Source organism: Hakea prostrata, chromosome 7, assembly GCF_041222555.1.
Source record: "Hakea prostrata isolate BN-2017 chromosome 7, UWA_Hpros_2, whole genome shotgun sequence".
Taxonomy (NCBI): Eukaryota; Viridiplantae; Streptophyta; class Magnoliopsida; order Proteales; family Proteaceae; genus Hakea; species Hakea prostrata.
In genome coordinates, this window is record NC_142606.1 from 57,036,865 (window position 1) to 57,047,253 (window position 10,389).

At 42.2% G+C, this 10,389-nt stretch overlaps 1 protein-coding gene across 1 annotated transcript; it reads left to right on the top strand.

The window, feature by feature from the left end:
* Window positions 1–3,066: 3,066 nt before the first annotated feature.
* On the top strand, window positions 3,067–3,714 carry LOC149011452 (uncharacterized). The gene has a single exon (XM_089162664.1). The coding sequence runs from the start codon at window positions 3,067–3,069 to the stop codon at window positions 3,712–3,714; it is 648 nt and encodes a 215-aa protein (XP_089018790.1).
* The last annotated feature ends 6,675 nt before the right edge of the window (window positions 3,715–10,389 follow it).

Here is a 10,389-nt window from a genome sequence, read left to right on the forward strand (position 1 = left end):
TCTCTTTTGAGAGTTTTCTTGATATGTACTTGATACTTGATAATTTTCCGCACTCTGATTGATTATCTTTTCTTATCCATTTGATCTGGTTATTACTTGCTTAAAACATTGATTATATTGTTTGTGATTATGTAATCGTGTATGTGGGAGGCATGGCCGCTCGATCCTTGATCCTCGGGCTGTGGATTACATTCCCGGGTATGCCAGATAGGATATCGGCTGGGTGGATATGACAGAGTGGTATCAGAGCCGACGATCAAGTAAGGCCCCAACCACAGAAACAACAACGGAACATTCCGAGTCACAAATCCAAGGTGACTCAATTATTCTTAGAAGTGAATAATAGATAACTCGAACTAGAAACCGGATTAATGAAGCATAAGTGAATTGTTGAATAACATACAATAACTACAATTTAACAATCATCACTTAATGAAACAAAAAGAAAAGTGAATAATGCACAATAATATGTGAAACAAAAGTGACTTTCATTAACTTGAATAAGTTTTACAACGGATTACATATGGAAAGCATAAACTGAAATCCTAGTACGATCTATCTATCTAGGAGACCGCCATTGATCTCTGGTTGCCCTAACATCCTTGGAAATTTGGGTGAGCTGAGACTGCATCTGATCCTGCCTAGACTCTATCTGTGCAAGCCTCACCTCTAGCCTCTCATACATCTGTGTCTAACTTGCCTCCATCCTCTTGTACATCTGAGTCTGCCTGGCCCCTAAAATCTTGAACAACTGCTCCTGTCTGACCCCCATCCTCTCCATCATGGAAGTCATAGACAGCATCTGAGCATATAGATCCAGTGTCTGCGGTGCGGCTTGTGATGGACCCCCAACCTCGAACTATGGTGCAGGAATCCCCTGATCATCGGGACCAACATCCTGCATCCCTATATCATCCCCACTGTCCCTCCTCTGTTTGGAACATCCTCATCACCATCCTCGGACTCCGACTCGTCCCCTAGACTGGGAGATCTATCAACCTGATCTAACTACATCAGTCCAATAGTCCTCGTGCCGATGGAATACCCTGCACCTCCAACAACCCTCTCCTCATCATCCATGTCTACCCCAAAATATCTGAAGATGCGTGTCAATAGGATCCCAAAGCAAAGGTTCCTAACACCCGGATGCATGACAACCTCGATCATAACACTCTGTATAATGTAAGCCAGATCGATCTCGAACCCCATATAGATCCGATAGATGAGCAAGGCATCCATCACTGTAACCACATGGTGATGTCCCGCTCTCGTATGATGTTCCTCCCTACAATCCGCCCAATGACTCTAGCCGATGGAATCATCTCGCCACTGTTCCTAGGCTGATAACATCTATCATCATTCCAAAGTGTCATACATATCTCGTACAACTTGTAAGGAAGTATATGTCTGCTGAACTCCTCCCCTACTAATATCCACACACATGCATGTGGGCAATGTGGAACCCCAAGAATCTCAGCTAGTGTGCGAGTAGTAAATCTGATCTGAGTCTCTCTGACCTGACTCGCTATCACTAACTCCATCTGATCAACTAGACCCTCCTCAAAAGATGTCAAATTGTTGTAAAACAGCCGAACTAACTCTAGGTACACCGATAAATCCTCAGTGACTAGGTGTGTCCATCCCAAAGTGTCGAATCTCTCCTCGATCCGAAATGTCGTCAACTCTCCAGTCCAAAATGGTTGGCCATACTCTATGTGGTAATGCCCAAAGTATACCTCGTAGAGGAACTCGGCCAATGGTGTAACGAAGCGGTGTCGGTCGATCACCTCCGCTCGTGGTAGCAAAGGCACCTGACCTCTACCTCTCCTGGCTCCCACTACTCTACCTCAGCCTCAACCTCCTCGTCCTCGTCTCTCCATAGTGTATAAATACTTGTAGAAAAGATCAACAAGTCAATATTAGAAGATTACCCAAAATTGGACATGAACGGCATTTTCGTAATTTTTGGAAATTTTGAAATTTGGGAAAAAATTCAAATCGAGTATACTGACATATGCACAATACTTAGAATTGCTTGATTGTGAAGTTTTTTGGAAGAAAACCGGTTGAAATTGCGTCCTAAAGTTGAAAATTCAGCAAATTAGAAAAGAGGAATTTCGACGTTTAGGTCAAATTTGGGGATTTTTTAAATTGTTGAAATTGGATGAAACGAATTGCATGGTAATGTGTAGCATGTCATTTGGAATGTGTAGCATCAAATTTGGTGTTAAAACTCCTAGCGGTTTGGGAGAAATCGAAGTTTTACTATATTTGGGAATTTTTGGCCACATTAACGAAAGCAAGTTGGGATTTTGTGTTTACTTGATGTTTAAGGGTTGCTTTTGCATGAAAACTATGGAATTATGTTTCTAAGCATGCATGAACATGTTTCTAACCTAGAACAACAAGTTTAACATGGTTTTGAGAAATCTAAGTGAAGAAATCAATTGAGAAGATGATGAATAATGTTTTCCTTACTTGGTTGAGTAATATTTGATGTGTTGATGTTGTAGAAGCCTCAAACCACTTGGAATCTCCTTAGAAATGATTGCAAGTTCGATCTCCAAAGCCCCTCCACAAGAAAAATGAGTTAGAAATGAGAAATGAAGTGGAAATGAAGTTAAAAACCTGATTTTTTCGTTACTGTTGAGCTTGGTTGACTGATAGTCGACCAGCCAGTCAACCAGCAGACTATAAATTGTGAAAATTTGGTTTTTTGTGAAATTTTGGATTTGTGACCAATGTTTGATTAATTCCTTGTTATATTGATGAACCTATGTACGATTTAAGCATTCTAATCATATGGTCAAGTGAGTTTTGATGAATCTTCGTGTCCAGATGTGGTTGACTTTCTTTTGCAGAATGGTTCTTTTGAGAAATCGTCTTATCGGTTCCGGTAGTACCGGAAATGAAGAGACACCTGCTGGGGGATCTGACCAACAGACCCAAGAGGACAGCCATACTACTAATGGCATCCCCAATGCCCTTGAAATTGGAAGCTTCAAGGACATTGCTAGCGTCATGACAAATATGATGCAGCAACAGCAAGCCCAGTTCAATCAGATGATGGCTGGTTTTGTGACTCTTTGGGAAGAGAATCGCGCAAGTGTGCATGGTAACCCCGGTGTGGCAACCCCGTATGTGGAGAGGTTCGCTGGAACCCCGCATACCAGGCTAATGGAGAGCTTCTTAAAACTGCAAGTGCCATCCTTTACTGGCATATCAAAGGATGTTTTGTTCCCTAACAGATGGCTAAGGGAACTAGAAAAGGCCTTTTGGCACTTACAGTGTACTGATGTACAGAATGTACTCTTCGCCAAGCAGAAGCTTCAACAGGAAGCGAATGCATGGTGGACTTCATCTCGCCCTATTCTAGAAGCCCTCCATGCTGGAGTTGTCTCTTGGCAGGTATTTAAAGAAACCTTCTGTAAGAACTACTTCCTTGAGGCAGTGAAGGATGCCAAAGAGATAGAGTTTATGGCATTAGCTCAAGGTTCCTTATCAGTGTTGGACTACCAGCAAAACTTTGAAGAGTTATTCTTTTTAGCCCCTGATTCGATAAAGCCTGACATTGTGAAGGCAAAGAAAATCTTCAAAGGACTGCGACCATCTTTAAAGACATACCTCACCCTCATCCATCTTAAGAGCTATGCCCAGGTGGTTCAAAATGCTAAGAAGTTGGAAGAAGCGGAAAGAGAAAATGCGCATGTGTAGAGGCCTTGGCAGCCTAGACACCCTGGTCTTGTGGATTGCACCGAGCGTCATTTTGTGAGGCCTACACCATATCTCACTCCTGCCTTCCAGCCAAGGAGTGTGGGTCAGAGTTCTAGAGCTACTTATGTAGGTCCTCGTGGTCAACCTAGTGGAGCTCGACCTACGGGATTTGTGCAGCCCCCACGGCCTGGCATGGTATACCCTCGGCATGCATTCCAGAGACCACCAGTGGCAACTACTTCTGTGGGACAGGACCTTCTGTGCTTCCTTTGTAAGCAACCCGGACATTTTGCTCGCTTTTGTCCAAAGAAGCCTGCCCAGCCTGGTGTTTCTGCTCCTGTCATGAGAAGCACTCCTGTTCCTGCCCCTGCCCCTGCCCCTCCTTCTGGCAGAGTATTCAGCATATCTGGTGCTAAACAGGACCCTTGTCATGAGGTCGTCACAGGTACATTATTAGTCGCTTCCTTTCCAGCATTTGTGTTGTTTGATACAGGTGCATCTCATTCATTCATTTCTTCTACATTTGCTATGAAGACTAACCTAACACCCAGATGTTTATCTAGTTGTTTGTCAATTTGTACCCCTGTTGGGTCTGCTGTTAAACTAGATAAAGTGTTAGAGGAATGTCATATTTTTGTTTGTGGATTGAACTTGAAGGCAAATCTAGTGTTGTTTGATATGAGGGATTTCGATGTGATCTTGGGAGTTGATTGGTTGACATCCTACAATGCTGTGATCTTGTGCTCTTCGAAGAAAATTCAGTTTCGAATGGAAGGGAATTCAGTTTTTGAGTTCCAAGGCAAGAAGGGAAGAGTGAGCAAGAAGACTTTGACCACTTTAATGCAAGTCCACACCTTGGTGGAAGATGCTTCATCTGGAAGCAAGGTCAAAGAAGGGAAGAGACTTGAAGATGTCAGAGTTGCTTGTAACTTTGCTGATGTGTTTCCAGACGATCTATCAGGACTACCCCATGATAGAGAGGTTGAGTTCTCCATAGACTTGACTCCTGGAGCGTCTCTGGTGTCTAAGGCTCCATATAGGATGGTGCCTACCGAGCTAGAAGAGTTGCAAACAAAACTAAATGAGCTCCTGGATAGAGGTTTTGTGCAGCCAAGTGTATCATTCTGGGGAGCTCTGGTCTTGTTTGTGAAGAAGAAGGATGGCAGTATGCGCCTATGCATTGACTACCGGGAGTTGAACAAGCTGACAATCAAGAATAGATACCTGCTGCCCCGGATTGATGATCTGTTCGATCAGTTGAGAGGCGCGGTTGTGTTCTCAAAGATTGACTTAAGGTCTGGGTATCATCAGTTGAAAGTGAAGGCAAGTGATATCTTTAAGACAGCGTTCAGAACAAGGTATGGACATTATGAATTTAGAGTTATGCCTTTTGGTTTAACTAATGCTCTTGCCGTGTTCATGGACCTCATGAACCGGGTATTTCATGATGTGCTCGATAAGTTTGTAATCGTTTTCATTGATGACATCTTGATCTACTTGAAGAATGAGGAAGAGCATGTGAAACACCTGAATTTCACATTGCAAAGGTTGAGAGAAAAGAAACTCTATGCTAAGTTTAGCAAGTGTGACTTTTGGCTCTCAAGGGTGGTGTTTCTTGGTCATGTTGTTTCAGTCAAAGGTATCCATGTTGACCAGGAGAAAATGCAAATTGTTATCGATTGGGAAAGACCGAAGACCGTGACTAAGATAAGAAGTTTCCTTGGATTGGCGGGATACTATCGGAGATTTATTGAGAACTTTTCTGGGTTGGCTGCTCCTATGACTAAGCTAACTAGAAAAGAAGAGAAATTTGTGTGGACCAAAGCTTGCGAGAAGAATTTTGAAGAGCTGATAGTTAGATTCACAAGTGCTCTGGTTTTGACTATACCTGATAGTTCCGGTGGGTTGACAATCTACACTGATGCTTCCAAGATCGGTTTGGGTTGCGTGTTGATGCAACATGGTAAGGTAGTGGCTTATGCCTCTCGGCAATTGAAGGATTATGAGCAGAACTACCCCACTCATGATTTAGGGCTTGCCGCCGTTGTTTTTGATTTAAAGATTTGGAGACATTACCTGTACGGTGAGAAGATTGCTATCTTCACAGATCATAAGAGTTTGAAATACTTCTTCACCCAAAAGGAGCTGAACATGAGACAAAGAATGTGGTTGGAGTTGGTTTCTGACTATGATTGTGACATCCAGTATCACCCAGGTAAAGCAAATGTAGTTGCGGATGCTCTTAGTAGGAAAGGTCAAAGGAAGGAATTGAACTTGTATGCTTTAAGTCGGCCTTTGTTGTCATCGATGGAAAGGTTTAGTTTCGAAGTGGTCCCTGAGGGTTCGGATTGTGTTCTTTATGGCATGACGGCAAGATCCACCCTTAGAGACCAGATTGTTGCTTTGCAGAGTTCTGATCAAGAGTTGAAAGAGAAGATTGAGACGATTGCCTCGAATTCAGAAATGGACCCTGCTTTTAGTACATCCTTAGATGGTACTTTATTGTTTAGAGGTAGACTTTGTGTGCTAGCTATTGAAGAAATCAAGAAGGAAATATGGAAAGAAGCGCACCAATCAATCTTTACAATACACCCTGGATGTACCAAAATGTACAAGGACTTGAGGGAACATTTTTGGTGGAATGGTTTGAAAGCGGATGTTGAAGATTTTGTTGCCAAGTGTGAGACTTGCCAACGTGTGAAAACCGTTCGTCAACCTCCGTCTGGATTGCTTCAGCCCCTTCCTATTCCTAGTTGGGAGTGGGAAGATATCTCCATGGACTTCGTGACTAGCTTGCCTCGGACAAGTAAAGGAAATGACACTATGTGGGTGATTGTTGATAGGTTGACCAAATTAGCGCATTTTATTCCTATGAAGATCACTTACACTTTGGACAAGCTACCTAGGCTTTATGTGGACAATGTGGTTCGTCTGCATAGAGTGCCTGTGAGTATTGTTTCTGATCGTGATCCTAGGTTCACCTTAAGGTTTTGGAATGGTTTGCAAAAAGCCTTGGGAACCCAATTGAATCTGAGTACAGCTCATCATCCATAGTTTGATGGACAATTTGAGTGGACAATTCAAATCTTGGAGGATATGCATAGATCTTGTGTGGTGGACATGGGTGAAAATTTGGATGAACACTTAGCTTTGGTTGAGTTTTCCTATAACAACAGTTATCAAGCAACGATAGGCATGGCTCCATTTAAAGCTTTGTATGGTAACACTTGTAGGACACCTTTGTATTGGACTCGAGACAGGTGAAAGAAGAGTCTTAGGTCCGGAAATGATTGAAGCTACAAGTGCAATGGTTGACATGATTAGAGAAAGGATCAAGTCTGCTCAGTCTAGACAGAAATCTTATGCCGACAAGAGAAGAACTGATTTGGAATTTCCAATTGGAGAGAAAGTTTTCCTTAAGGTATCACCTATGAAAGAGGTGACAAGATTCAATGTGAAAGGAAAGCTTAGCCCTCGCTTCATTGGACCTTATGAGATTTTAGAGAAGGTTGGACCTGTTGCATACCGCTTGGCCTTGCCCCCATCTCTTGCTGGAGTTCACAAAGTGTTTCATGTTTCTATGCTCTGAAAGTACATAAAGAACACGGAACACATTACAGCAAGCACCCGAAGGACTTGGTTCCGATCTTTCTTACGATGAAGAACCATCCGAAATCCTAGACAAAAAGAACAAGCAGTTGCGGAATTGCACCATCCCTTTGGTGAAAATTCAATGGAAGAACCACACCCCGGAAGAAGCTTCATGGGAGAAAGAAGAAGACATGAAGGAGAAGTTTCCTCATCTTTTTGGAAGCACAAGTACGCTTTCAATTTTGAGGATGAAATTTCTTTTAAGGGGGAGGGGAGGATGTAAAATCCGGCCTTATCCTAACCCTGACCCGGGCCGGATTTTGTACTGTTGTAGGTCCGAAGACCCAAAGTGGAAGTAGAAGAGACTTGTGGGCCCTCTTGGTTGAAGATTCGATGCTTGATCCAAAACCTATGGACATTGACAGTGATGCCCCTTACTTGAGCACATTGTCAGTGTTAAGTGAAAATTTGCGCATTGAAGAAGATTGAATTAGCTGAAGCACCTATTGAACCTCCATGCTCAATCCGAAGGTATTTCTTGAAACTAGACTTGTTGATTGACTTGTAGGAGAAAACCCAACTCAATTCGGATCAGTCTGGCCTTCCAAATCCATGTTCTAAGCTTGTTGTCAGCCTTGGTCGACTGACCAATTGACCAGCATTATGAAATTCGAAAATCACAAAAATACTTACCATTTTGACCCTACCTTTTTGGAACTCATGAATGAAGGTCTACCCTGATCATTGGCACTCTAGAGAACGAGGAGTGACATTCCCTAGGCCATCTCTTGGTGTTTGTGAAGATCTTTGGCTCCAATCATTGGTTTTCCATCTCAATCATCACTTCAAGGTATGAATTTTCTTATTCTTCTTCTAATCTACTTAATCTCTTATTAATTTATAATCTTTGGACCATGGTTGAAGTGCTGCAACCTTACAAACACTTGGCCATGAGCTCCCCTTTCATTTCCACCAACCTCAATTCATTCTTGCTATGATTATGTTCACCTACATTACAATCCCATGATTCCTTTCATTTCAACGTATTCTTTAATTCAAACTGAGGTATACATGTATGCTAGGTTTGAATTACTATTGATTCATGATTCAAATTTAGTTCTTATCATCCCCTTAATTGATTCCCCATCAATTCTTGCTAATGCAATCAATTCCAATTCAATACTTGATGTTTAGCATATAGAACATAGGGTTTCAATTTGGGTATTCACAATTGGACCGTTGGATCATGATAATATTTGGTGTGTAGTGTCCCCATATTGCCAGAATCATGCCCTCCAAGTTTCATGTCGATCGGAGCACCGGAAGATCAGTTTCGGGCCAAATCCCCAATTCTTGCTTTTGCGTTACTATTTGCTTTGGTCGATTGGTTGACCGACCGATCGACCAAGATATGACAGCAACTCTGTCTTTGGCCGGATTGCTTCGTTTGACCTCCGATTCGATTGCTTTCTTCTCTAATGTTGATTATATGTTGTCTATGGTACAAACATTGACTTTTGGGCTATTCTTGGTGACTATTGATTTTATTTCCGACTCGATTAAGGTAAGGACGGTCGTTACCTCAAGTACGTTGATTATGCAAATCTAATCTACTTTGGAAACTTAGTAGATATACTTCATATGTTTATTCCTTAGCTATGTATGACTGTTGTGTGCATTTTATATTAGTAATAGTATGTTACATGTCATTCGGAATATCATGCTTAATTATTCTTTATGATTAATCATGTTATATTATGCCTTTGTTTATATAATGAATTATTGACCATGTATGATATGATGAGATTGAGCTTGTGAATGACTAAGTATGACTTGGGATTGGGAAGTATCCTACCGACACTTCTGTCCTTGGACATCGGAGGGAATAGTATGGGATGTTCTCCGAAGGTGTCCATCGACACTATCCCGGGTTATTGGATGACTTACATAGGATTGTCTAGATGTATGGCTAGGACTATCCTTGATGTATCAAATCCGAATCGGAAGGGTAGTGAAACCAAACGACCCGTGGTAGGGTATGCTTTGATGGGCGCTCAAGACCAGTAACCACCCCGTGAGAGGACATAAACCATACTGCGGATACCCGGAAGGGGCCATTTATTGGTAGGGTTTCAAATGGATAGACTTGGGCTCACGGGTGCTTAAGACCAGTAACCAATCCGTGAGAGGACGTGAGAGCTTCTCGTTTACCATTTGTGGATGACCAATAGGGTTGATGAGTCCGTAGTCCGAGTTGGTTGTAGCCATAGGATACGCTGACTTTAGTGTGAAGGATACGAAACCGAGTTGGTCTGTGCCATAGGGGAAGTATCCGGATCTGACTTGATACGACTTAGTAGATGACTTGCATTGGGCTAGGCTTTGCTGTGACAGGCGCCAATACTTATACCAATGGTGATGTGAGAGAGTGGTGACCTAATCCTCAACCATGGTTTCTGATGAGGACTTTACCCAATTACCCCGGCAGACCCAAGATATCATGTATAATTGAGGGGGAGTGACAGATGACCTAAAGAAGTATGGTGCTATGGCTTAAAGCATGTCTACCTTAGAGACTAGCATACTCACAGTTAGAATCATATTGCATTATTGTCTCATATCATCTTCCATCATATTGTGACTTGTATCGTATGATTTGTGTATTGTGGAACAACTCGCCTTGCTGAGTTCTTTGAACTCATTTCCTTTTTGCAATTGTTTTGTTAGACATATCTGCAAGTACCGAAGACATTAATGGCTCCTTCTATGAGGTGGTGCAGGATCCCTCATACTACGGTGAAGGTTCTGGCTATTACGAAGATTGTGGTGAAGGTGCTGAGGGTGATTACCCTCCGTACTAGAGTTAGTCCGACCTTGATTTGGGAGAGGCCATGCTTGGTCTCCTTTGTGTACACATACGAGGACACTTTATACAAGACAGAGGAGACCCTAGTTTAGGTCCTTTTTGTCATTTTGGAACATGGATATGTTGTATTAAGTTCTTTGAATTTACTCTTGATATTGGGATTGTAACTTAACTAATCAACCATTTTTCCGCTGCTTTTGAGAAGGAGTGACTTCTGA

Coding starts and splice junctions, on each gene's coding strand:
- LOC149011452 (XM_089162664.1), top strand. CDS start 3,067: ATGGCTGGTTTTGTGACTCTTTGGGAAGAGAATCGCGCAAGTGTGCAT.